Source organism: Phalacrocorax aristotelis, chromosome 5, assembly GCF_949628215.1.
Source record: "Phalacrocorax aristotelis chromosome 5, bGulAri2.1, whole genome shotgun sequence".
NCBI classification, from domain to species: Eukaryota; Metazoa; Chordata; class Aves; order Suliformes; family Phalacrocoracidae; genus Phalacrocorax; species Phalacrocorax aristotelis.
In genome coordinates this window covers 69,293,989-69,321,464 of record NC_134280.1, presented here as the reverse complement: position 1 = coordinate 69,321,464, position 27,476 = coordinate 69,293,989, and the positions used below count along the sequence as shown (strand labels likewise).

At 53.7% G+C, this 27,476-nt stretch overlaps 1 protein-coding gene across 1 annotated transcript in view; it reads right to left on the bottom strand.

The window, feature by feature from the left end:
• The window catches only part of KDM2A (lysine demethylase 2A), a 50,124-nt gene that overhangs the window by 6,099 nt on the left and 16,549 nt on the right, over nucleotides 1-27,476 (bottom strand). Inside the window, exons 4-14 of the mRNA XM_075095050.1 lie at nucleotides 21,677-21,815; nucleotides 20,306-20,384; nucleotides 18,861-18,907; nucleotides 18,320-18,498; nucleotides 16,582-16,688; nucleotides 15,887-15,980; nucleotides 13,384-13,537; nucleotides 11,648-11,763; nucleotides 10,278-10,404; nucleotides 8,812-9,233; nucleotides 1,827-1,910 (exon numbers count right to left, since the gene is read on the bottom strand). Of these exons, the coding sequence (XP_074951151.1) occupies nucleotides 1,827-1,910; nucleotides 8,812-9,233; nucleotides 10,278-10,404; nucleotides 11,648-11,763; nucleotides 13,384-13,537; nucleotides 15,887-15,980; nucleotides 16,582-16,688; nucleotides 18,320-18,498; nucleotides 18,861-18,907; nucleotides 20,306-20,384; nucleotides 21,677-21,815 (1,548 nt within the window). The remainder of the gene's footprint in view (nucleotides 1-1,826; nucleotides 1,911-8,811; nucleotides 9,234-10,277; nucleotides 10,405-11,647; nucleotides 11,764-13,383; nucleotides 13,538-15,886; nucleotides 15,981-16,581; nucleotides 16,689-18,319; nucleotides 18,499-18,860; nucleotides 18,908-20,305; nucleotides 20,385-21,676; nucleotides 21,816-27,476) is intronic.

Here is a 27,476-nt window from a genome sequence, read left to right as displayed (position 1 = left end):
CTGGCAACAGAAATAGAGAGGGAAGTGGCATGAGATGAGCAGACTGCTGCGTTCAGCTTGGATCAGAAAGCCTCTGCTTGCCGTCTCCCTCGCTGCGACCTCAGATAACGTGTCAGGGAGCAGTCCTGCTCCCTCAGCTCTCTGCAGACAAGGAACCTGTATTAACGCTGCCCCAGGCAGCAATCCTTGAGCACATTTGACCTTTGCCACACCACCCCAGGAGCTGTCCTTCCTCCCACCCCCCATCAGTAGTCAGAAATAGATCTGGAAAGGGCTGTTGATTCTCAAAAGCACTGCAGTGCTCCGACAACAGCCACTCTTTCCTTCTGAGACAACGAACGAAGTCCAGCTGGGCAGCCAGAAAGGCTCTCCTCTCTCTGTGGCACCCAGGTCCCTCTGCCAGCTGCGCAAGGGGACAGGGCTGAGCTCCGATGTAAGTACTTTGACCACTCTTTCCCACAAGCTTGAGAGGCATGCTGGAAACACTCAAGCACCCCTTTACAGCGCAGGTGGGACAGCGCAGGTCTCCAGCAGGCACCTGCCACACCACGGGCCGTCAGCCCTCGCAGCAAACACACTGGCTGCAGCATCCTTCTGGGATCAGCCGTGATAGTGTGCACCACAGCTGATGGGCTCAGGGAAGGGCAGGCACCCAAAACACCCAGCACGAGGGCAGGGTCGGGGATGTGCCAAGCACCAGAGTGCTGCATCCAAAGCACGCAGACATCTCCAGGTCTCTTCTCCCGGAAAAGCTGCCCAAGATGCTTGTGCTGTTGAAGGACCAGAAAAATCACACTGCATCTCCTTGGGCAGGGCAGGGCAGGGCAGGCAGAGACAGGCACCTCCAAAGGGCAATCTGAGCTTGTTTGTCTCCAGGCTCCCAGACGGGGTGTTATCCACCCTTCCCAGTGCAATGGGTCCTGCTCTTCCCATACGCCTGCCCGTGAGCCTGTCTCCTGGCAGGAAGGAAGCAGTGACCTACAGGAGCCATGCTGGCGGGCTGCGGGAAGGCAGCCTGCAGAGGGGAAGTCCGGCCAGCCAGCGGCAGGCTGCTCCTCACCTCCATCTACCCAATGAGCTTAGCCTGGGCCATGGTCCAGCTTTGGACCCTGGGTTATGAGCACAGCTGGAGAGGGAAGGGCAGGGGCACATGGAAAGGTGCCTTTCCCAAGAAGCTGGCTGCTACCTGCAGCCTCCCCAGGCTGCCTTCCTTAGGGTTGCAAAAGCCAATGCTACAAGCATGGGCAGTGTGCTAGCAGGGACTGAAGGGGCACACTCACCTAGCGGTGAGGGGCCAGCCTGCCCACCGAATGGGCAGAGCTGATGCTGCTGATCAACCTCCACACCTCGCCCTTCATCTCTTGGGGAACGCAATAGCAATACGTTCCCCTGACACGCAACATTACTCATGCCACCCCAGACCCCCTTATCAAGCCAGATTGCTGCCGGGAGAGCACCCTTTAGAGCATCAACCCTTCCAGCAACAGCAGGGCTCCAGCTCCTCTGAGCATGACTGAGGGGATGGAGAACATGGAGCAGCTGGGGCTGACCCAGTTACCACCCGTCGGCTGAGCTGGGGTAACCGGCACGGTGGGAGGCCTCCGCCACTGCCAGCAATAGGTTTGCCCACAGTGCTGTGGAGGCGGTTGTTGCACCCCACGGCCTGCCTCCACACTGCTCCCTTTCTGCCCGCTGGCTCGGGCTCCCGAGGCAGGTACGGAAGCAGTACCACAGCACCCGAGTCGCAGGCAGCAACTCAGCCAAGGGCAGGTCATCAGCTCAATCACACGGAACACCCGCCCAGGTCCCCACCTTGCAGCTCCTACCTTATCTCTCTTGGGCCACTGGACGATGGGGATGCCTGTAAGTGCCAGTTTGGGGTCGCTGTTCGCGTATTCTTCTAGCAGCAGCTAATGGAGAGGTGGGGGTGGGAAAGAGAGACAAAAAGCACAGGTGTGAGCAGAGCTAAACAAGGCTCCCACCAGGGAGGAAGGCTCCGACCAGATGCCAAGGCCAGCATGCTTCAAACGCGGCTGGGAAGGAGCCCTCCTCTACCCACGCCCGCGAGCAACAATCCCTCCCCACATTAGACAGACAAGCTCTGTCGAGTCGATCTGCACGAGCGCTTTCATCAACTGCATTTCAGCCCTGAGGCCCCGCTCTGTGTGGTGGCAGGGGGAGAAAGCCAAGCTTTTGCAATCCAGGGGGGATTTACGGGGGAGGAAGCACAAGGGTCCCCCATCTGCCACCCCAATAGTCCCTGGGCACGAGGTAGCTGGAGGGTGCAGCGGTGGCACCATCCCCTCCATAGCCTGGCGCAAGCTGCTGGGTAGCCAAGAGCTGTTCCCCTGCACCGCCTCAGGGTTTGGCTTTGACATGAGAGATCCCTCGGCACCAACCGGATGGGCACGCTGCCCTGCAGCACGACAGGCACCCTCGCTCTCGGTGGATGGGGGCTCCTCGCACTCAACCCTGGCTGTTTTGGCCCTCTCGCTCCCCTCCATCGCAGCCCCCTCCCCACAGTCATTCCCCACCAAATTCACCCGTTGCAAAAGGTGCTTTATTTACTTGGCGTTGCCATGGCTACGCCGGCAGGAGCCTGCTGCCGGCATCCCCACGCGCACGGGTGCTTCCCACTGCCAGGCAAGGCCAGGGCAGGGGTGGGCCGGTGTCTCCAGTGGGGGTACCCACTCCCCGGTCAAGCTCCCCAGCCTGGCACGGCTTCCCAGCACTCCTCCGCCCTTCTTGGGCGGCTGTGGGAGGCAGGAAGCCGCAGCCTCCCCTCGGCTCCCCGGCAGCACAGCGTGCTGCCTACAGACTTTATGCCTCCCCACCAACCTTCCCATGAGTGCACGCTGAAAGGAAAGGTCAGGGGCTGGGGGCTCACACACACACACACACGTGGGCAGGAACCACAGCGTCCCCCTGCCCAGGGCACCATGGAGGGTGGCGGTGGCTCAGGCATGCTCCTAGCCAAGGGACTAGGGGTGGGGGGGGGTGGGGGGGGAACGGACCCATGTCCTGGGGTTGCATCTAGCTTGGAGCCAGGGTAGGCAAGAGCCCCCTTGTCCTTTCTGACCCCTCATGCTCTGGCTAGGGGGGGCAAGGTAGAGGGGACCCTACAAGCACACCGCATGGCTCCCTGTAGCCGGCAGGAACTCGGCACCGGTGAGCGCGCCCCAGTGAAGGGGAGGGAAGAGGCAAGCCCAAGCACCAGCCAGGGACCCCTCCAGGGAAGCAGGGGTCCCCCCGCGGTCCCCTCCCACCCTGGCTGGGTCCGGAGCGTTCCCGCGTCCCCTCCCCATCCCGCGAGCGTTGCCAGCTGCCTGACCTTGCGCCTCTGGAGCTGACGAGACTCTGGGGTGAAGTTTGCCGAGCCCTCTTTGTTTCGGTGCCCGCACTGCGAGGGCTGGGGCCCCCCCCTCTCCCCAGACACCTCCAGGGACTGGCTCAGTCTGAGCGGACCCAAGCTGGACCCCCGGTCTTCGGGGACATGGCTGGGGGAGCAGCTGCACCCCCTGCCCCGAGCGCCCCTGGCTCCTCCCCGGCTCCGGCAGCCGCACTGGCAGCCGCGTGCTCCTCCCGAGCCCTTGGGCAGCAGCAGCAGCTTCCTGAGCCTGAAACAATGCTGCTGCGTCACCCACATGCGGTTCCCAGCAATGCTTTGCAACGGGAAGATGGCAGAAGAGAAAAAGCGAGCGAACGAGCAGAGGGCAGAGCTGTTCTGCTGCAGAGCCGGGAGGGGCCGGGACGGGCGGCTGGCGCCGCACGGATTGGCGCAGGGGCCCAGGCAGCGCGGCCCACCTTCCTCCCTCCCTTCGCCACTGCAATCGGAGATGCCGGGGCCAGGCTCCCCAGGGCCCGGCCAGGCTGGGAAGAGCGTGGCAGAGAGCCCCAGCCCCGGCCCACCGGCCCCGCTCCTGCCCAGCCTCCTTGATGCCTTTCTTTTGTCTTCTCCGAGGCAGTTTTTTGGGGTTCCTGCCGGAAGCCAAACCCACCTGGATCTAGGAGACACCATTGGCGTGAGCAGGGAGAAAGGGCTTTTAAATCAAGGCATGGGGGATGAGCACCTTGAAATGTGGGGGCTGCAGGGACTGCACCCGGACCTTCCCAACCTGGATGCACAAAACCTCCCTGATAAACATCCCATCAGGCAAGTTTGGGAGAAGCTCTAGTCCCAAAGCCACCGGTGACCTAACCACTAGAGGGGGACAAACCCATAGTGGGTGAAGCAAGGTCTCCCCAGCCAGTCCCAGCTCCCGGAGACCTTCCCCGCTCTGGATCTGCAATTAAAATGGAGGAAACTCTTGAAATAAAGCAAGCTCCCCAAAGCAGCACTGGAGAACAGCGACTGTTCCCATTCCTGATGCAGCCAAAGCATCTGCAGGCAACCTCAGCTTGTCTTTCCTGACCCTGGAGAGCGCAGGAAGCCACTGGGCCACACTGACCAGACACCTGGGTCCAGACTGTCACCACCTGAACCACTAACGATCCCCTCGGGCCCCCAGCACAGGCTCTCCATGGATCTTGCTGTCAGCATTGTGCTGAGGATGCCCAGCCCTGCAGCGTGGTTTGGCCCGGCATGGAGGATGTGCGGGGTGGCTCCTCCGTCACGCCGCCCAGGTCAAGCACCTGAGATGGTGTGTTGAGGTGACGCCGGGTCAGGTAGGATGGCAGAGGGGTCTTTGACCCATGTGCTCCAGGCTGCAGCGCTCCCATTGGGTCTGTTTGGACAGTGACCATGGAAGTGTCAGACTTCTCACGGGGAGGGGAGTTCAGCACCTCACGCTGCGGTTTAGTCTCACCTGACCCACAGGCAGGAGCACGGCCAGTGCTGCTGTCCCACCAAGGGCGGGACCTTTTCGGCACAGCTCAAGGGCCACTCCGGCCTTCCTCATCCATCCCTGATGGCAGCAGCCCCCGTTCCTCACCAAGTCCTCTCTGTGTCCCATTATCCTGTGGCAAATGGGGTATTGTGCAGACTCTCCCCACAGCCATGGAGAGGGAGTGGAGTGCCCTGAGACCACTCTCTCCTCCCAAAGTCAACTCATCGGTGCTTTTACGTCCCCTGGGCTTCAGTAAGCTGACACGTTTGCTGCTTCTCTCGGACACGAGCACCTGGAGAAACAAACTGTCTTGGGAAAGCAGATTCCAGCTGGCAGATTTACTGGGGCAGGGAAAGGAGAGCACGAGGCACGGGGAATGTTTCAGGCAGATGTAATGCACAGGAGGAGCAGACCAGGCAGACAAGGAGAGTAACATGCATTTGTAGAGGAGCGAGGAGATGTCTGATCATGGGAGACTCACCACAACACGGAGCCACGCTAAAGCCACACTAGAGGCTTTGAGATGAGACCCTGGAGACAGGATTATACTTCTGGGAAAGGCTGCTCTTGTTTCTACAACGCTTGGTGCTCCAGCACCTCCAGGCAGAGCCCGAATATAACCCGTTTGTGCCAGCTACTGAGGCCGCACGGCTCGGTGGCACTGCGGCAAGCAAACGGCTCGTGCGTGGGCTCAGCTCCCCGCAAGTCAGCCAACAGCAGGTCTGACGGCTCTAAAGCCAGAGCCCCATGGACCATCCTGCTCCTCTGAAGCCTAAATGAGGGAAACCAGCACACCCCAAGGGGGGTAGAAGGGCAGAGTGATGGACAGAAGCAGTCAAAAGACAACAGGACCTCTTGTACGTTCTTTCTTTGCCAATGATCTTTCCAATGACTCCAGTCCAGGCCATGCACAGAGGCATCGCCAAACACACGGAGATTTTTCAGCAAAACATCAGTGCTACAAGGCAACACGTTCGCAACCTCATTTCGCAAAGGCAGATCTAGAGGCAGTGCTAGAATCAGTTTTGATTGCTGCAGTCCTCCCATTTAAGCCGCTGGAGAGCAGCTCTCAGTCACTGGTTCAGAAGGCAGCGACTTGGTGTCACCAGGAGCTTTCCAAGGGAGAGAAGCAAAGCTAGAAAGGTGAAGGAGAGGCAGAGTTGGCAACATGCTCTTCCTATTCAAGATGGCTGATGCAGCCTTGTCTAGGATGGGATTACAGTGTCTCAGCGGACAGTCAATCAATCCCTCCTGCCATGGAGCTGGAAGCACATCTTTGTCACATCCAGAGTGTCACATCCCACCACATCCCACCATGTGACTGCTCCAGGCTCAACTCATGACAGGATACAGAAGCATATTTCTTCGTGTGACCCAACATACAGACATCCTGAAGTCACAGTCACCAGACAACAGGCTGTGGGGAAAGGCAGCATTTTCCTGGTCTGGGCCTAGGGACTCTGCTCAGCAGAAAGCATTGGAGGATGTTTGATGTGATGGGCAGATCGAGGTGCCAGGTCACTACCTGCATGTCTGGGCTCTGCGATGAGAAAAATCCCATGTTCTGATCCTGGGTAGCAGGCAGACCACAAACACGCAGGCCACAGCCACAAAAGCCTTCCACAACGCAGCACCTGCCTAACTGGAAGACAGCTATATAGTGATGGCAGCGAAGTTGGCGAGTGCTGGAAACACGTTGGTTCTGTGCTTCTCTAAAGCGGGTCTGTCCCACCAGTCCTGTTGGCCAGATCCCAGGTCTGTTAATGGCCTCAGCTGGTGACGTGCCGCAGATCGATAGCCCCAGCGTCAGGCTAACGTGCTGTGGAGGACAGCTTTCTGTTTAGCTTAAGTCACTGCAAAAGGATTAAGCTCTAGTTCTCCACTGGCGCATAAAGAGAAATAGCATATGAACAGAAGGCAGCGAGGTCTGGGGAGCAGCACGAGGGATCCCACGTGGATCACGCCTCAGAGCTGCAAGGGAAGGTGGGGGTATCAAAACAGGACCGGCGAAGGGAAGGGCTGTGCTTACACGCAGCTACAGCAGGGCCGTGTTCTGGGAGCCAGCTACAGTTGCGCAAGAACACAAAAGCTATTAGAGGAGGGAGTTATACCGAAGCTTACAAAGGAAACATGACTGAAATAGGATCTGTATCCCACATCATGAGTTACAGACGCAGGGATGGCCACTTCATGCCTCTAGCTTGGTAACAGCTTACCCTGCCTTATAAAAAGGTGTTCTCCCTACAAGCTGGTGATAATGAAAATAGATCTTCGCTCATTGGGCTTTTCAGTGACCCGATCAGTTAAAAGGTTTAGCCAGACATGTCTTACCCCTTTTCAGGACTGATAAGCCAACCTACATTTGCCAGTTCCATCATCTCCAAGGAAAATTCAAGTTTTGAAAGTAGAGGTTTGCTATAGTTTAACAAACTTGTCCTATTTTCTCCAGCCATTGCAGGCTGATGGCTAAGGATCTTCAGGCCTTGAGGATGCCCTGTAGCTTAAGATGCTGCTAGTCCTGAGGGACAGTGTCTTGCAGCTCAGGATACTTCTGAGCCTCAGAGGACAGCCAGCTTTAAGGAACAGGTCCTTCACGGAAGCTGTTTGCTCTGACCGGACTGCAGTGACTTATGCCCACAGCTCACCTGCCAGGTACAACTGGACACAGGGGCTGGCGGGTCACATCAAAACCACAGGCACATGTCCATTAGCTCCAGAACATAACAAATCCTTTGAACAGGGCTCAAAACCCAGCTGAACACTGACAATATTGAATGCTCTGCCTTTCAAACACCCAACACAGGATACCAGGGTCCCTGTCTCAGTCCAAGGGTGAGATGCTGCGCTCACAGCTCAGAGTGGGAGTTTCTCCACAGCATCACATAGTTCGTGGCAGGGCCAAGGTCACCCCACCGCCGTGGCTCAGAAACACACGCGTTGCATACTCAGAGGCCACGGCACACACAGCGCACTTGAAAAAGCCACAGGAAACTAGAAGTGCAGCTGTCTAACAGCACGTACTCCCACTCCTGCAGCCAAGCTCCACCAGAGCTTGGCTTGCAAACTACAGCCCACCCTGGGACCCCAGAGCTGCGCCCTCTGCTCCAAACACAGCAGAGCACTGGATGTACCAAATGATCCACAAAAAAAAAATCCCCCTCAGGAGACAGCGTTTGGAAAAGAAACACGATGGCAAAGACCAAGATACACCCACGGCTGAGTCTGGACATCAGCTTCGGTACAGGCAAGCAGCTGAAGAGATCACCACCAGCAAGGAAGGGAACCAAAGTTAACTGTGATTTTAGGGACTAAAATGGACTTCTGGGGAATAGAGTGAGGCTGACATTGTCACTTCAGTGCTGAAAGGGCTAGAACACTTGCTTGTGGAAGTGAACAAGCTCACAGCTCATGGAGTTGGCACAACAGGTCTGGCCAATACAGCTCAGGGTGTAAAGCAGGGCAAGGGGGGAACAAAAAGACTTGTGTAACCTAAGGTCACATCCTGTGCAAACAGCCCAAAGAAATGAGGCCGAATCCACCTGCCCGCAAGGAAAGGGCTCCAACTACCAGTGTCCAGCAGCCCAAGGAGTCCACCACAGCCAGAACTGGAAATGAACTGCATTGCAAAACGAGCGCTCTTGCATCAACACCTAAAAGGACTCAGACAGGGCTCAGAGGGTCCCCAGGAGGAGTCTCAGCCACACTGGCTGGGAGCAGTTACTGCTTTCACTAGCTCAGACCCAAAATCCCAGCCAGGGGTGTCCCTCAGCATCAACTGGGGTAACATTAGCCTCATGTAGGGGAAGAGGAGGACACCAAGCCAGGAGAGACATCACCCCCTTGTCCCAGGATGGGGGTAAGGTCATGGTCAAGCACAGTTTTCCTGTGGGGAAATGTATTTCCACCTCTGATGCCGCAAGAAAACGGATACGCCCCAGCAGCCCCGAGGAACGGCAGCACTCCCGGCTCCCTCATGCCTACATACCTTGACGTCAGCGATGAGGGCATCCTCATCCTCGATGCCGGTGGGAACGCACTTCTTGTGCAGAGGGAGCGACTCCAGTTTGTCCACAAGGCAGCGCAGTCCCTCCAGCTCAAACTGCGTCAGGTGCACCTTCCTGCTCTTGCGTGGGCTGCCGCCGTTCGGGTCCCAGGCCTGGCCATTTTGGGAGCCCCGGCTGGAGTCGGAAGAGTCTATAGATGGGGTCTTCTTCAGACCCGGCAGGCTGCTCCGGCAGCTCCTGCCCAGTTCATCATAGTCCACATTGGCACCGTTGGCTATGGGGCTGGTGAGAATGGACCGCCTTGTGACTGGTCGCCTGGGTTCCTTCCCTGCTGCATCTTCCTCCTCCTCTTCCTCCTCCTCCTCTTCCATGTTTACTGAGTCTGAGGAGCTCAACTCCATATCTGCCATGATGGAGAAAGAGTAAGAGAAGAGCACAGTGGCCAGACAATCACTCAAAGGAGGCATTCAGTTTCTAGAAGAATGCCCCAGTCATCAGAGATGCTGGAGCAACAGATACATACGGGGAGAGGTGAGAGGAAAGGATGGGGCACGTAGCAGCAAGGAAAGAACAGCTAACACCCTTTCCCGTTCCTGGCTTGTTTTGTGGGAAGGCAAGGCAAGGCACAGGACACGTGAAAACCTCCCAGAGAAAGAGAGAGCAAAGCCCTAGACTGTATTTCATAGAATTGTAGAATGGTTTGGGTTGGAAGGGACCTTTAAAGATCATCTAGTCCAACCCCCCTGCCATGGGCAGTATTTTACAGCCTTTTAGGGGAAAGAGAACAGAGAACTTCAAGGGCCTTGGGTGGAGGCTGTCCAGTTCTCTCCCACTCTGAAGAAGGGTCTCTGTGAGAAATCACCTCATGCCCCACATGGCTCGGCTGTAAGGAGGCCAAACATACCTTTTGCGAGAGACTCCCTGCACTCCCTTGCACACAACTTTGACAGCACTTTAAACTCTGCGTGCAGGAAGGCCCTGATTAGCAAGAAAGTATTACTGCTCTGCAGCCCACAGCACAGCGGTGGTTACTGCAACTTCCCTCTGCCTCTTCTGTTAAAGGCTTTGCGTGTACCAGCAAGGCCAGGAACTTACATGCTGGTCTTGCAGCTGCAAGGAACCTGGCTTGTTGCAGGGGTAAAGGAGGAAGCAAAAGTCTGGCTAGTTTTGACTTCTTTCTCAAAGGAAAATTAATAAATTGCACCTCCTTCAGCCAGCCTGCAACGCCCTCCGACTGCACAGTACAGCAAACAGGGAAAAGGGAGGAAATACCCAAAGAAACCACCTTGTAAAATTGAGGAAGTGATGGTCCCAAATGCTTCCCGCACAGCCCTCCTCTGCCCACCACACGCCGAGCCAGACAGTACTCTAGCAGGAGGGTGCCAGAAACCGCTTCGATACGGGCGAGGAAAGACTAAGGGCTGGACGGCCAATGCAGCAGACTTACCCATACTGAGCGATTCCTTCTGGAAGTCCTTGGTCAGATGCGAGCGGCTGGTGATGCAGTAGACATAGCGCTCCAGCACGTACCAACACATCTCGTAATAGAAGGGGTAACGAAACTTATTTGGGACCTGCGAGAGAGGCAAGGGGAAGGGGATCAGCTCAGGCCTCCCTTCACCAGAGCTGCAGAGATAGCTCTTGTTACTGCGGCCTCAGTACAGGCTGATACCCTCCTCACAGACAGGAAATGCATGTACATGGATAACAGCATCATTCATGCTTCTGGCAGCCTGATGTAATTCTCCTTGCAGAAGGACATTATCACCAGGCAGAGGAGACACCAGGCACTACTCACTTGCAAGCCATTAACATTTCACTTTTCTTTGTTAGAGTTGCAGCTCTTCCCCCACAGACCTCATTAGTACAAGAACTAGTGGCAGATGCCACAACAGGTTTCCGTTGGTTCAAACCCTCTTCCCAAAGCCCCAGCACAGCATCTAACAGTATTTGTACAGGCAGAGGGAAAGGGTTGGTCTATTAAAAGAGGCGTTTGCCAGCTCAGCTATTTAACAGAGTGCTACCAGGGCTCTGCCATGTCAGCGCTGGCAATTCACGCGCAGACAGAAGATGCCCCTGACCCTGCTGCCTGCCTCGCACCTTCCTGAGGCTACGCTGCCCAGGGTGCAGCAGGCACGTGCTCCATCATCCATGCCTCATCTGCTCTGGATGACAGTGTGACACCTGAGTGCTAACCCACAGGTCCTGCCTGCTGCAGCACCCTGAACTGCTTTGGAGAGGCCAATGGTCTGTGCGTCACAGCCCAGGCATGTCTTGAGGCTTCCCTGCAGGTGCTGAGCACTGAGGAACCCATGTCTCTGCAAGGAACAAGCAAGAAAACCCACTTGCCAACAGCATTGTCTGCTCCAGACCTCAGGAAGCCTTTACTTTTAGTCATCTTAGACCACATCAGGGTTTAATATCAACACCAGAAGGGAGCCTAGTAAGGGAAGAGGCAACACACTGGATGTACTCCCATGGCCAGGTTGCTGCCTTCCTCTTCCCTGTGAGGCTGGTGGCCAGGGGAGGTGCCCATCACACTCACAGCAAGGTTTCCAGACCCCTTGGAAGCCCGGCGTCAGACCAGGGGCAGTCCGAAGGAACACAGCAAGCCTCAGTGCACACTGCAGGCTGTCCCTCTGCCCAAGTTCCTTCCCGTACGTTCAGCAGGCTACGACATCTCGCTTACAGATAGCTGGAGTTGGAGCAATCTGTCACAGGGTAAGACTCACCTTGCCTGCCTGCATGCCACCACTCTTGGCTGCGCCCTCCCCACCACCCCAGCCACGTCCTCCCAGCTCTCCCGCAGATCCTTACCCGCGTGCGGTCTTCGATGCTGTAGATGCGGAGCTGCATAGGGATGTTGAAGCTGTGTAAGAAGTTGCCTCCAAAAACCAGTGTGTCCATGGGAGTGTACACAGCATGGATCCAACCTTGGAGAGAAAGCAGGGTTTGAAGAATCCTTCTGAGGCGAGATCAAGGTCTCAACTGACAGTCCCTACTAATTCCAATTCCTTTGCAATCTCTTATGAGCAGGGCTGTCAAACCTACACAACCTTCACCCTGCTCAGCTAAGTCCACCCTGACAGTTGCGCCCTTAACCTGCATCCAGGTTAGCTGCAGACACACAGCCTAGCTACTGACCCCCCGTCACATGAGCCAGATGGCTAAGATGGGACCACATAGACTCCAGCTCTTTGAGGAGGGCGGACATTGCTGTGTTATAGGAACAACATCCACCCCTCCTGAAGCGTCTCTACTAAATTACTCAATGCCCAGCTCACTTGACCCATCTATGAGCTAGAGACAGACTTGTACTTTGCCACTTAAATACACCTGCGGATCTGGCCTCACATCCTCCCATGATGGCGCATGTGCCAGCGTCCACCTCCTGTCCACAGCCTTTTGTCATCCTGGTGTCTCTGTCAGGTTGCTTCCTTGCTGCACTAGGTCTAAGAATTCCTTGCTGCTGGTGAACAGCCTTCCAAAGTCTGTTCAACAATTAAAGGACCCCCCAAAGCAACTCTGGTCTCAACCTTGTTATCTCCAAGGCAATCCAGCCAAGCCCAACATTTTGGGAATTCCAGCATGAGTTTCCTTAGGGCAAGGCCACTCAGTTCAAAAGTGTCAGTCGTGGTACTAGGATATAGATGAGTAACTTGTGCAGTTCCTGGTACTTTTTGTTCCTGGTCTTGCTCTAAGTTGCAGGGGTATGTGTGTACAACACAGCTTATTCCTGCACGGCTGTTGGAGATGAGACAGCAGGCTACAGCATCCATTGCCATCCGAGACAGTCTTATGGACAAAATTTTTACACAACAGTTTTATCAGAAGCCTCGAAAGGGGTCCAACAATCTGTCTCCTCACAAGAGAGTACTCCCTAGCGCAAGCACAACATTTTGCAGACATCCCAGGTCTGCATCACAGCCTAAAGGGCTGTGAGCCTCGCCCAAGCCCTCTGCAAAGCAGATCCCTACAAGTCTCCCCACGTTACTGCTTCCCAGTTCCCTACTGGGTTTCAGTGGTTTCTAACATCTACTTCTAGCTATATGCTTTCCAGTTCTCCTATCTCCAGCATATGCAGACTTCGACTGTCCTTCCTCACATCCAGAGCGGTCACCTTGTTCCTTAAACTCACACACTGGCTCCCTTCCTCGCTTCACAATTTGAACATAACACCGCAGAGATTTCACAAGAGACCCAGGAAGCTGAGGAGCTGCACTGCCTTGGGCCAGCCTCTGTCCTCAACGTGCGCTGCTCCACAAGTCTGCGTGACGGGCTCCGGGAAAGCCTCCTTTAATAATGGAGCAAGCGTGATTGTGAGCCAGCCACAGCTTTCCTGTTGCTTGGGCTGAATCCACAGTGCCACAACAGGCATGTTTTTGGGAGCTGGCAAGCAAGAGGATGGAGCCACATCACATCTCCCTCTTCCAGTTACTCATGAGGGAGGAAGCTAAATCCTGCCTGTTCTGATTTTGCCTTTGTCCCAGGAGATTCAGCCTCTTGCCACAACCCTGGCAAAGGCCAGGATGCGCCTGCCCACTCTACAGTACCTGAGGGGATGACAAACGTGTAGCCCTGCTTGAGCTCGATGCGCTGGCACTCTGACACTCTGTCCCCAAGAAAAATGTCTCCCTGCTTCCCTGAGAGAAGCCAGTTTTCATAGAGCTCCAGGTTCTGGGGTGTAGGAGGGATCAGCCAGAAGATCTGCAAGTAAAGACAACACGTGTATGTAAGTCATCACTTAATTAACCACAACTGACCACCCCCTGCTTCTTCCAAACCTGCCCTGCTCCCCCTCCAGACATCTAATCTTTTCCTCTCCCCACCCACAGAGGATGCAAATCCGCAGAAATTCCTAGTAAAGCAACCTAAACAGCTGTCCCATTTAAGAGGGCAAGCCACTGAACGAGGTCGTTCCCGACCCGATGCGTGGAGCACCACAGGCAGGCTGAGCTTGGGATGCTTTGTACGGCAATGTTTACAAGACCAGTGTCACAAGAAGTAGAGCCCACTGAAGACAGAGTATTAGAGACACAGGAGATACTTACCTGCGTATTTCTGTTATGTCAGTAAAAGCTATAATTGAACTAGAGATTTGCATCTGTCTGACATCACGCAGTACAGGTGGCAGACAGATATCCATCCCCAACTAGGCTCTTCAGAGACTGTTAGCTCATCCTTTGGGGGAAAGCACTGGAGCCACAAACCATCAGAATCGCTGGGGAAGGCTGGCAGCTACATCTCCTTTGCAAGGAAAGGTGGGTGAAAAGCCCAGATTCTTCAGGTGGGGCAGAGTTTACTGCCTTCCCTGAAACTAGTCTAAGTCAGTGGAGAAAGACAGGATGGAATAATTGCTCAGGACATGTCCTAAAGAGTGTTTTTCCTAGAGATCTGCCTTTACGGACTGTGGAGGGAACCCACCCAGCTGCCTTCAGCTGGACAGTGCCTTTGCAGCAGTTACAAGCGGAAGGACTCCCTGTCCTAAGGCTGTCCAAGGCTCTCTTCTCAGGAGATGTCCAGCTACCACAAACAGCTTTTTTTTTTACCTCCTGGCTTCTTGATGAATTCAGCCCTGGACAGCTGATGGATTTTATTGGAAGCGGTGAAGTCTCTTTTAAGTGCTCACAAGGATTAAGTTTGGAGCTAGGTGCATTTCACTGGGACCTGCCTTTGGTAAATTCTGCACTAGAGGACACTTTCCTCCACATTATCTTTTCCTAATAATACTGAAAAGAATTACTACATATTTATTTTCCTAATAAATATGCTGAGCTACCACCAGATTCTGCTGCCCCGACTACATTGATTCAAATGTACTACAACGAGTCTGTCTGCATTGCCACCCTCCCTGAACAGCAGTGCAAAGTTTCCTTGACTACAGTAGAGCTGACAACTGCAGCTAGCAAAAACTTGAACACAGGCTCTTCCATGCTGTTATAGTGGTAATGCTAAAGCATATACCGAACCCTGTGACAGTAGCCACATCCACCCAACGGCAGACGGAGGGTAGGTTTTGCCAGCAAGGACTTCACATTGACTAAGTGTCATGCTCTGGACGTGACTGTGCTCTCTGGGGCAGCAGAAGTGCTCGCTAGGGTGTCTGACTTAATTGTTCGAGTCCCTTCAGTGATACAGTACCCAAAACTACTACAAATCTCTTAACTTTCAGAAAACAGAACAAATACAACATCCCTAGCTGTAAGGGGAGCTTAAGGTGCAAGTCATCCTGCCTAAGAGTGGGAGACTGGCACCTTCCCAGATCCCCTTCCAGTTTCCTTCCAAGCCAGGCCCCAGTACCACTCACAGCTGGGTGACGGATGTGTGGCACAGGGAAATCCCTGAACAATTTAACTAGAAGGCACCCATCAGGGAACAGACATTGCACTCAGATGAATTTTGACAAACTCAAAACTCGATGGAGCCTGGGGTTCGGTTTTCATATCCTGGGCTGAGCTCAGCTACAGGAAGTGACTCCAGACAAGCAGCTCAAACCTGGCACTGTTTGAGAGCTACTTTTCACCAGAAACCATGCAAGGGTTCCGCAGTGAAGACCTCTCACTAACCTTAAGTTCAAATGCTTCTGCTTTTGAAGTCACTTGATATTTTACAGTGACCCCTCGCACATCTGTTGGCTATTTAAAGCCCCTGGACAGCTTAGCTTTAGGAGAGCCTCCCATTCATCTTTAATTACCTATCTTCCATTTGCTGCTGCTCCCAGCGTGCTATTTGTGCCACACCAAGAGGTGATCAGCCATGTAGCCGGACAATCTCTCGGAAGCCCAAGGCACTGGATGAATTGGGTTATTCTACTCTATGTCACTTAACCTTTTATAAGGTTGTCTCAGCATCACCTCTACAGCATGGGTTTTCAGCCTGTGCCTGGTGGACCTGAGGGCCTGAACTACTTCCAAGAACAACAAATAAACAAGTTTAGGGTGGAAAGACATCAATTCACTGCCTGGGACTTGGACCTTCAACGATCGGCAAGAGAACAGACTAAAAACCACTCTCCTAAAGCACCTCTAACTTTCGCAACAGGGACTGTCCTCCTACCTTTCCCCCTCGGTGGATGTGGTACCACACAGAAGTGCCACCGAAGTCCACGTGGAAATCTGTGTAGCAGCCCTTGACACTCATCAGACAGTATCTGGCAGAAAACAAGATGATGATAAGGTAAAAATTAGTGATGATCCACATTTCAGAGCAGATACAATGTACTTAAAGGGAACAGGCTGCCCAAACCCAGGCCAATGGCTCAGAGCAGTGCCAGAAGCCAACTACGGCAGTGGTAAGCACTTCAGCTGCAGGGAGGTGGTGGTTTGCAGGAAAGCTCATTTTGAATTTATATCACACCCCCACAAAAAGATCTAGTCCAGGCAAGAGGAGAACTTCAATCCTCACACACCCAGCAGCTCTAGAAACACCCCCGTCACAGGTCTGGCCTACAGGGCCGGATGGGCAGCGCCCAGCAGCTCAACTGACTCCAGGTGTCTCAAGGTGGTGAGCACCTAGAGTTTCCCCAAAGTGCAGCGAGCTCCTAGAAGCCACACGACTACCCTTCCACACAGCATTTGGCAGGGGCTTAAACAGCTAACTGCAGCGTCCTTGCAAGCATCGCCCGCTGAAATAAACAGGGAGGCTGTTGCTCCCGCTTCCCCTCGGTACAAACTGCTTCTCCCTTGGGCAGTTTTCCTGCAAGAGATGCTTTGCTGCCTGCCACCACTGGAACAGCTCAGGAGGTCACTTACTTCTGCACCTTTGGATACTGCATCTCCAGGATAGCATTCGTAGACTCTGTCTGACTCTCCTTCAGGTGTCTGGGCCACATGTTATCAACCCAGTCAATCAAATCCACCTACAGCAGAAAGGTGGGAGACATAAGTAGAAATGAAAGGGGCGTAGTTACCCCTTTTGCTACCCCCCAGGCTGTCCTGGAAGCCCAAATACCTATTGCCTGCCTGGTAAGCACACAGCTCACATGTGGCTGGGCACCTGTGGGATGCAGGGTTGCACCGGGTCCACCGAAGCCACTGCGGCGCGGCGCGCAGACTGCCAGCCAGCCCAGAGCACACCCACAAAAAACAACGGGACCAAGGAAGGGAAGGAAGACCTGGTGTTAGCTGAATGGCCATGATACTCCCTTTTTTGGTCCCCACACACCCAGCAACCTTTTGAACGCCACTGGTGCAATCCCAGACAAAGCACTCAGGACTAGCTGTTCTGATGCTGATTGCTGTACAGTGAGCCTCTGAATTCACACAAGCAGCAAATACCACAGCAAGATTGCAAGCACGGTACTGGGATGCTCCTCTTCTACTCTAGGGGCTAGGCTGGAACCGCTGTGTGCTGGGCTTACATAAAAAATATGCTGGGCAGCATCAACTTGCTAAGCTTCAGGACAGCCAGAGCAGGCATTGACATCCAGGCTCCCTCTACAGTTAACAGAGAGAAGTGAGTGGCCGGACAGGGCTGCCCCTTCCCCTCCACCGACCACAGAGGGAGTTTGGGATGTCCATCCTATCCATCCCACCTTCCAATGCTTCAGTAAGGGCAACTTGTTTTCCACCCTGCTCAAAGAGCCTCCTGTCCCACTTCCAGCACACCTCTGGTCTTGGCCTCCTCTGCCCTCAGATATTTCAGCACTTTGCATCAGAAACCCTCCCTGCCACGATGCACAACCTCCTGGAATCCCAGCTGAATGCAGGGTTGCTGTCCTAACAGGACCATGGTTTCCAAACACCAAGGAAGCCACAAAGCCCAGCCAGCAGCCAGGCTTTAGCTACTCTTTCAAAGTGCAGCAAGCATTGCTGAACTCTGCTGACCGATTTAGGCCCTGCTGGCCCTCTCCTTTGGCTACAACGGAGCTGACTGCTGCTGCAGGATGCGAGAGAGGGCTCTGCACCAAGCATCAGAGCAGTGCAGTGCACAGCACAGAGGGAAGGCAGGCCCAAGACTGAACAACAGCCAAGCTCTTGGCAGGCAGGGGAATCAGCTAACTGGGAGAGGCTGGAAGCCAGCGTCCCCATGCTGTTCCCAACACTCACTATGGCTGAGCACAAATCTGACCCCTCTATTCAAACTCCAGTGCTTGTTCTTGACCACCAGCCAGCAGGAGCAGGTTACTTCACTCTAATTACTCCTCAGCCAATCGCTTCCATTTCTCTAATTGCTGACAGCTACCGAACAAGTCAGCTCTCTGCAGAATGACACGCCAGGGACTTGACCGCGGTCACCAAGGCTGAGGGATGCACAGGCTGGGCAGCCCCAGCCTGCCGGTGAGATCAGCTGTAGCAGATGAGGTCCGAGTCAGACAACGGATCAGCTCCAGCAGCTTCCAGAGCACAGCAGTGACACCCTTGGCTGAGCCCATGCATGTTACGAGCAGCCCCTCTCCTCCCGCATTCAAGTGCCAGGCTGCACCTTGCCTACAGAGGACCACGAGCACAAGGGGAATGACATTCCTACAGAAGGAAGAGCCACGCTCACCGTAGCGGGTCTCTGCACCAGGTTCTCCAGTTTGGTGTGGCTGAATTCCAGGCTGATGACATTGTAAAGTTTCTCCCGCTCAGCCTCCGGCGTTTCATAGTAGCGTGCCCACTGTGCCATGGACATCTCAATATCTCTCTGCGTGTTCACGTCCATGACATCCACCATCCGTCGGCTCCCTGTTAGGACAGACAGACATCACTGGAACCATCCCTGTGCACAGCAGACCACCCAGAAGAGACATTCCACGAAACACGGGACCCTTCCTCAAAGAACCCACCCACACACATGTGCGACATCTTGGCCTCTCCCATAACTTCATCTTCTTCCATACCCACAGAAGCTGCTTCAGGTCAAACTAGACTCCTCAAGCAGGTAAGAGTTGTGATCCACTGGCAAAGGACAGCTCAGGTTCAACCAGCTGCACACTGGGGGAGCCACAAAACCAGACCTCTAGCTTTGATAAACCCGATGATTCTCCCCATTCCTCCCGATCTGCCCAGGGCGCAGCAGGGGCACGCTGTGGTCCCCGGACACTTACCAACACACAGCCGCACATCATTCACGCTGAAGTCCGGATCTGGCATCCTGCAGGACAAACACCTTGCTAAAAAAACTCATGAAGTGCTTCTGGTTGCAGACCCTTCCCACTTGTAACCCCAGTATTTCCACCCGGAAGATACGACTGTGCTGCTTTTTGCCTCCCAGATGTGGGTGAAGACCAGGCAACTAGATCTCTGGGGGCACAGGTCTGGCTGAGTGCTGGGCTGAAACACTGGGCCCAACTTCAGGCTAGGGAAGCAGATTTGGGAACAGGATATACCACCTCTAGAGCACAGGCTCATTTGCCAGAAGCCACTGTACAAGCAGGCCTTGAGCTAAGCAAACCTAGCTCTCATTTTAAAGACTGCTCATATGAGTTACCCCAATATAAAGGGCATAGCCAGACCAGTACAAGCAGTATATTTCACTGACACAGCATAACTATTCTAACTGTTTGTACTGGCATACTTATTGCACAAACACCGCTGTCACAGGTAGAATGGGTGGGCAGCCATTCAAGCAGCTCTGGACCCAGAGAAATAACGAAAAGCTATGGAGCAATCCAGTTTTACCCGCACTGTAAATCCTTGGTATCAAATCTGTGCCCTCCCAAGTCACCCAGCAGTTAAAACTGAGCTTGGCACAATTTCCTATCTAATTCACCACAGGACAGCACATCATGCACTGGAGGTGGCGTTGCCCATCCCTCCACAACCAGCTGAGGAAGTTTAGAGCAGTGTTGCCGATACGGGCTCTGACAAAGTTTACTAGGGCTAATTTATTCCTCTAACTTTCATATTAATCAAAACCAAAAAGAGACTGACCCAGCAGAAACACTGAATCAGATCAGTTTTTTTTTTTATTTCGTAATAGGCAGCTATAATGATTTAATGTAGTGTTACTTGCCTTAACACTACATCTACCATCCCATAGCATATTTGTATGAACATCACAAAACAGCACAAAGTTGTGCATCAGTACAGCTTTACACTCAAAGCTGTAAACCATGACTTAATGTAGCAAAAGAGAACGATGGCAGCTTAGAAGTAACCGTGTTGGGCAAATTGGGTTGGAATTCTGGAAAATGCCAGAAATACTATAGATTGCTTGACTTGCTGGCAATAGGTGCCTATATTACTAGGAAAGAAACCCAGCCAGATGTTGCATCAGAGCAGCAGCGGGACTTTCCAGACATTTGGTTGAATTGTGATCACCTACAGACAATTCAGTTCTCTCATTTTAAGTCCAAACTAGTAAGAACAGGATAACTGAGGTGGAAGATACTTCTCTCTGCTCACTGCATGTAAAGAACAGGGCGGGCAGGACACAGCCATACCAGCTTGGCAGGGCACGGATCCAGCTACCAGGATCAGATCCCACATGCTGTGGGGAGAGGTAAGAACTTGGGCCAGTGTCATCCACCCCTTTGCCCCTGACACTTACTTTATTCCCAGGCCGTCAGAGCTCCTGAAGATGAGAGGGTCTCTCAGGCCGCCCCGCTGGATGTATTCAACTGTGAAGTCTGGTGTGGGAGACAAGAAGAGGGAAGGTGTTAGGGGAGACTCCTTCAAAGGACTATAGACAAACTGATGTTAGAAAGGATCTCTTGAGATCTTTAGTCCAACCCTGTGCCCAGCAAACTGACTTCACACTCAGATCAGGTTGTTCTGGGCCCTGTGCAGCTGAGAACCGAGAACCTCCTCATATGCCTGTGGCAAGGCTAACCAGCAAAAGAAAGCCCTGTTCCTTGCTATTTCTACACCCCTTTGGAGATCCTGGAACTCCTTTGCAGCAGTTCTGCAAGCAGCATGACGTGTGCTGCTGACAAGCCTCAGACAGGCCCCCCCAGGGAGGGGGGATTTTGCTCCAACAGGCTGCACCAGGCAGCGGAACAGCATGGTTTTTGGTCCTCACTTCCCTAAGAAGCTCACAGCCAAGCAAGAGACGCCTTGAAGAAATGCTCCTCCCTCATGGTAAATCCTCATGAGGCTTGCACTGGCTGCGTGATGAAAAGACATCCCACTGAGCCATATGTGTGGTGAAAGAAAGGGGAGAGATCCCACATAGTCTTTGAATTAAGCATCTAGTAGACATGTGGCTGCAATTACAGGTGCTGACCCAGGCAAACCCTCTTGTTCCTGGCTGCCATGTGTCCCAGCAGGCCTGCAGCGCTGCACACTGGCTCATCACTCTCCAGACTGAGCAGCTTCCATGCCGTTTCCCACAAGCGCTCCCTGTTACTAGCTCCCCTGGCCTAAGGGCTTAGCAGCCTCGAGCCAATCCTCCACCAATATGCCTCACATTGCCTTCAAACTGCTCGGGGACTGCTGCAGGACTTGGAGGGGAGCAGGCAGAAACGTCCCCCTGCTCTGCACCACTTGGGTTATGCAAGTAAAGCTGTTCACAGCAGAGGGAAGCACAGAACCAGTGTGAACAGCAGACAGTTTTCCCAACTTTAGAGAAGGATGGAAAGTAAAGGGCAGCAAGAGGCAGGACAGTGGGAAAGGATTTCATTAACATCACAATTGCCTTGTAACCGCCCTTCAAGTTGGCAGCCAGGGAGGCTTTGGGTGTAGTCAGATGCACAATAGCACATCCAACCGTGATCTTTAGCTTTCCACGAAAACCGTTAGCTTTCTACGAAAGGCTCGGGGAAAGATTGTCTCACGCACCATGGCTCGCTGGGGAAGCGGCCAACCGCTGCAGCTGTCTGGTCACTGCCAGCGGCAGCACACGCTGCAGCACAGCACACGCTGCAGCACAGCACACGCTGCAGCACAGCACACGCTGCAGCACAGCAGTCCCAACACAAACCTTTGCCTTCCATGAAGACCACGAAGGTGGAGTTAAACTTGTTGGTGGACAGCTTTTCCTCGAGGTCAAATGTCCTCTTCCCTTCAATTTCATCATCGGAGATGCCATCGTCCTCATAACGCCGCCTCATCGTGCCACGCTGAGGAGAGAACGGACAGGGAAGGTGAGAGTTATGGACCAGGAGGAACTACCAGCTCCCTCCCCAGAGCCTCACCTCAACCTAGCCAAGCTCGGCCAGGGCCTCTGGGGGAGACCTTGCCCTGCAGCAGGCAGTCCCTGGGAAGCCTATGTGCTTCTACTCCCGGCGAGAGGAGACCCTAAATTACCGAGTTATATTATCCACTAGGTCTCTTGCTCAAAAAGCACTGTTGGTATCAGTTTTCAAGACAGACATGCCAGAGAAGATCTGTTTAGGCAACGTCTGTCCTGGATCCAAAACCACACCACTGAAACATCAGATCTGCTCCTCCTACAACCAACAGATTTGTGCAAGTTGGGCTGTATGGGAGACAGATAATTCACTCCTAATGAGCGCTAGCACAGAAACACGGGAGAAGGGGAGATAGTTCATTATAACTGGGGCAAAGGAAAAAGAAACAGCTTCCCATTTTTACAGGGGCATCACTATTTCACTGCGCTGGAGGTAAAGGCACTTGTGAATTTAAATCCCTGCTAGAACGCCAGCTGATAAAGAAAGGGGTTTACGCTGAAGACAGTTCTCAAGTTTTCGTCTTTGGTGATGCTTGTACACAAAAGTTGATTGATTCCCTTGTTTGTGTGTCTGTGTGGGAGTAGCAGGGGGAAGTGACCCTTTTCTTAGAGGATCTCGTAAGTACATCTGTACTGGGATTCCTGACAGACATCCTCTTCTAGCACTGCTGGATCTGGAAGGAATTACTGTCCCCAGCTGTTAGCCACCCCTCCAGAGACCGGCCGTGCTCTGGCAGAGCCGTTCATGGGAATGCTCCCTAAATCCCCTCAGATAATAGTCAACCTGGTCTGAATTAGCCAAGCTGACTTCCCCCAATTAGGGATGCTGCCATTATAAAGCATTCACACCAGTTGTTGTGCCAGCAGACAGCGACAGGATGGGGCAGGAGGTGGCACAGCAGCTACTGTCACATCTGGGCCTGGAAGCTCTGCCTGCAGCAGGGAGGCACAGTATCATCGCAGCACTGGTAGCGGGGTCTCATCCACAGCAACAATGCCAGTCCCAGCCATGGACTGTGGTGCTGGAATTCATCACTACTGGTGAGGTGACGGGCGCACCCGTCTGCTTGTCACAGTCCTTGCACCACCTCCCGCCATGGCACACCTCCTGCTGCTGGCAGTGGAGCACATTTCATAGCTTATTTCCTCCTTTTAGGATCTCCTGGAAAAGACAAAAGTGCCCTTTCCTGAGTGAGGACACACACCTCACACTCCCCTCCCTGTGCTGCAGATCTCCCTGAAGTTCAGCACCAATCTTCACCCAAAGCCACTCTCCACTCACCTCTGTCTTCCTCACCCAGCCAGGCAGGGCTTGCTCCAACCACACCAAGTCCCAGGAGGTAGAAGCCCACCTTTTGGTGATGGTGAAAACCCTTGAGTGGACGACGGTTTATTTTGCCCAGAGCAGCCAGCCCCAGTCCTGCCTGGCCTCTCTCCCCTTCCCATTAACCCCAGCCTGCCTGCTCCCCCACAAAGCTGGATCAAACACACCCGCTGTATTTTCCAGTGAGTTACAGCCTGGTATTAAACATCCATCAGTGTGATCACTACATTGCTTTGCTTGTCCCTCTCTTCTTTTTGGCGTTATCTATTTAAACAGCGCTGGCAGAAGAGAAAGGACTCCCTCAGACAGATGCGCTGCTTACAAGATGCTTTTTAAACTACTTAGTTCAACCAGTACAGGAGCATGTGGAGACACTCCTTTGGAAAAGGGACTTTTTAGCCTCACACTTTCAAGAAGGCCGATCAATTCACAAGTCCTCTCCCTGCCACCAAGACAGAGAAGCTCACCTCTTCTTGCTCTTAACACATCATTAACTTTGCTTGGTTTCCCAACCCCCCCGACACAATAGGGGCGCAAACACCTCATCTGCAAGGCAGGAACAACAGGCTGCTCCCGAATGGGGCATCTCAAACAGCCTGAAACCAGTGCTTTCCAAGGGCCTGTTCAAATGACTCCAACGATTAAAACAATCTGGAAACGGGTTTTGGGTTTGCTGTCCTTTGCCCTAAGCCATGCACCACCCAGGAAGCACAGGCAGGAGTACTTTCTTTCACTGTTTTTAACGATAAAACTCATCTTACTTACAGGCTTTTATGGAAACATTCGCATAAACGTGAGACGATGGATTAAGAAAAAAATATGAAAGCCAAGCAACATATTCCTGTGGAACACTTGAATTTCACGCTGCTAGGGCCGGGCGCTGCACACCAGTGCGCTGGCTGGGAAGATCTGTGGGGTGCTAGGGCCACGCAGCCTACTGCTCCCAGCACAAATCCCAAACCCTCACTCAGTCTGCCTTTAAACCCAGACTGGCTCTTTCAAGTGGATGCACCAGAGCTTGAAGTTAGAGATGCAGAGGTATTACTGGGAGAAGAGTACCTGGTTGTGTAATATCGGAGGGTAAGCCCACCTCAGTAAAGCACTTTCCCTTAAATAAAAAAAAAAAAAAAATCACGGAATCAGCTGACACTGCATGATGCTCAGTTTTAACCTGAGGGCTCAGTGAGGGGAGAGGGGGCCTGCCCCGTGCAGGATTTAGGGATGCAGCCACACAAGACAGCCTCATGCTCAGCATTTGCTGAAAAGCCCCAGCGTTTCAAGCGCAGTCCCCCCAAGCAGACACACATCCCGGCAGGTCAGCCCCAACACCGGCTCAGCGGGCTTCTGTGAGCATCACCCCAGCACCCTGCGCTTCCACTGAAACCCAACAGCTAACCGGGGCCAGGCCAGGCTGCCGGCTCCTGGGGGGAGCGTAGCCTCTCCCCACACCTGCAACCCTCTTCCCACCGCAAAGCCTCATGTCTCACCTCCGTGCTGGTGGTCGGAATCAGTGCAAAAGAGCTGCTTGGGAGGGATGGAGCCAGATGGCCCTGGCACGGCTGTGCTGCAAGATGCCCATGGTGAGAAATGATGGAGCTGGTATGCTACTGCTGGCCAAGGACCTTGTTTGGGTGCCTCAGGCTCTCAGCATGGACAGGCATAGCCATGCTGACCCCACCTTTAGGGGGCAGGAAGCTGCACAACCAGCTTCCATAGGTCCCAGCTCCTGTTAACCCATGGGAGAGCTTGCTGAACTCCCACAGGCAGCACAGCACACACAAACAGCAGCGAGGCACTCACCTCTGGGTGCCAGAGCACCCGTTCTTCTCCCGTTCGCCAATCGGCCAAGCTCAGCGCCTGCTTCAGGAAGCACCACTTGCTGCTGCGTTTGCCTGAGCCAGGGAGGGAGAGCCCTGACAAAGCACGCTCGAGAGTTCTGACAAGCAGGATGCAAACACAGGGCTTTCCTGGCTGGTCAGTGTGCAAGTCCAACAGAAGAAATGGGCCCAGCCGATTCCAGTCCCACATCATACACTCCCAGACCCTTTCCTCACCCCCACTGGAGGTAAGGGGGAAGCCCAAACAGCCCCATTTGCTGGACAACCACGATTCCCTCCCCAGAACCATTTTGAAATCACTTCTGCCCTGAAGAGCACTGCACGAGGGTGTGGAAGGCTTAGGTCGTATGGGCAAACACGCCAAGGAAACCAGATTTGTAGCTTCCCCTTTGTATTTGTGGCTTTCAGAGAAAGAAGTGGAAGTCACAGTGCTTTCCCCAGCTTGTTTGGACCCTTAGCTGTGCCAGCCCTGTCCAGCTGAAATATGTCTCAAATCCTACCCCATGATGCTGTCAGACATCAGCTGCCTGTTGCAATTCCTGCTGGGACACCTTCGACTGCTCTTACTCTTATAAGGACAGCAGCTACAGGAGACTTAAGATTATTTTGCAGGTATCTTACTCCTTACTAAATCACACCAGGGAAGTTCAAAGCACACCTAGTCCAGGCAAGCATGCTAATAACCTTCCAGCATGACTAGCTTTTCACTTACCCCCACTCCCAGGCAAGACTAGGAAACACGGCCTAGGACTACTGGCCCCAGCAGGCAGTTCTCTGTCAGTGAGTTGATTAGAGGATGTGCATAATGAAGCAGAGGATGCCGGGCCCTGTAGTCTGCAGATCTCACCTGCTTTGGAATCAGGTGGGTGGTGGGACACTGCAGGACTAGGCTGTGGTCTGCATTTTGACCTGCTCCCTTACTCCGGACACTCACTTCTAGCTGGCAGGTTTTGGGAAAAGCAGCTCTCTTGCCTTTGCTGGGTACAAAACCTTACAAGATGAAAAAGGTTTGGCATGCTAAATGCTGGGAAGAGGCAGCTATATCCAAACTAGTCTCTTAATAACTTATATTTGGCTCACAGGTGGGAAGCCTGAACAGTATTTCAGGGCTCCTAGTTAAGCTACACAACACAGGTTACTGCACTGGGCTGAAACTCAGGTGTGCCCCATTAGACCACAAACTTCTCACCTCAGGAGACTCAGGCTAGAACACAGCTCCAGCTATGGGTGTGAGAAACGGCTGCAGCCCCATTTCAAGCAGACATCTGTCACAGTAAAAAACGGCACAGGCCAGCTGACAGAACTTGCTCAAGGACACCAGCAGCCTGGAAAACTAGGTAGCAGCAAGGTACGGCACAAGCTCACCATGCAGGTAGATAACCAACACATGGGAAAACCCTCTGCTGTCACCTCGCGGAGACCCTGTGTCTGGCTGACGTGCTCAGATTTCCTTTATCCCGGTGGAACGTCAGATGGCATTAGCTGGGTTGCTCCTAGGCGCTCTTCTACAGCTACTGCCAGGAAGGGCAAGACAGGGCGACACGCAGAAGTTTTACATAGTTTAAATGTAACTACAGAGTGGCTGAATAAGCATCCTTAGAAGCCTCCCCCAGACCACGACCGCTGCAGCCACACAGCTGAGTGCTAATCCAGTGCAAGCTCGGGCTGACAGCTCCCTTTAAGATTTCCTTCTGGAGCGGACACAGTTACTGCCCTGCTAGACTGCACGCCACATCAGGCATTGTCTGTCCTTCTGGAAGCGGCACCAAGCCAGCACGGGCTCTGGATTGTGCAGGCCAGCTAATTGAACAGAAATGCGACCACATGGCCAGGCCTGATGCAGATCCCACTGGTGCCACAGGTGGATGCTGTGCTTGTGTTGGGGGTGCAGTCCCACCAAGGCTGAGCAAGGGGTAAACTGCCAGAGACGCTACGCAGAGGAGCTCCTGCTCCCTTCCCCATCCACTGCTCCCTCCCTGCGCCCCATCGCTGCTGCCGCCCATGTGGCGCTACCTCTAGCACTCGGTCGCTTCAGTTTGGCATCTGGGCCACAAGACCTCTTTGTGTTGGTTAATCCTGGGCCCAAATTACAGCTTTGAGGACAGATCCCTCTCCCACCCTACACGAACGCACAGCAAGCAATCTGGTCACTCGCTAATAAACTCGGAGGCTTTATGACCAAAGAAACACAACACATTTCAGAGGATGCCACTCCACCAGCCCAACCCACCGTGGACTCACGTTACATGGAACAGCAGAACTACAGTCTTCACGTTACTCCAGCAAGATCCACCCGTGGATCTGCACTGTGGGATCAGGGAGCCGTTCAGACTCCTTTCCCTGATCTCATTCACAGCACAGCCTCCGAGGCAAATGGAAGGCAGCCACACCACAAAGGTGCAAACACAAGGAAATGGGCAGAAGCACC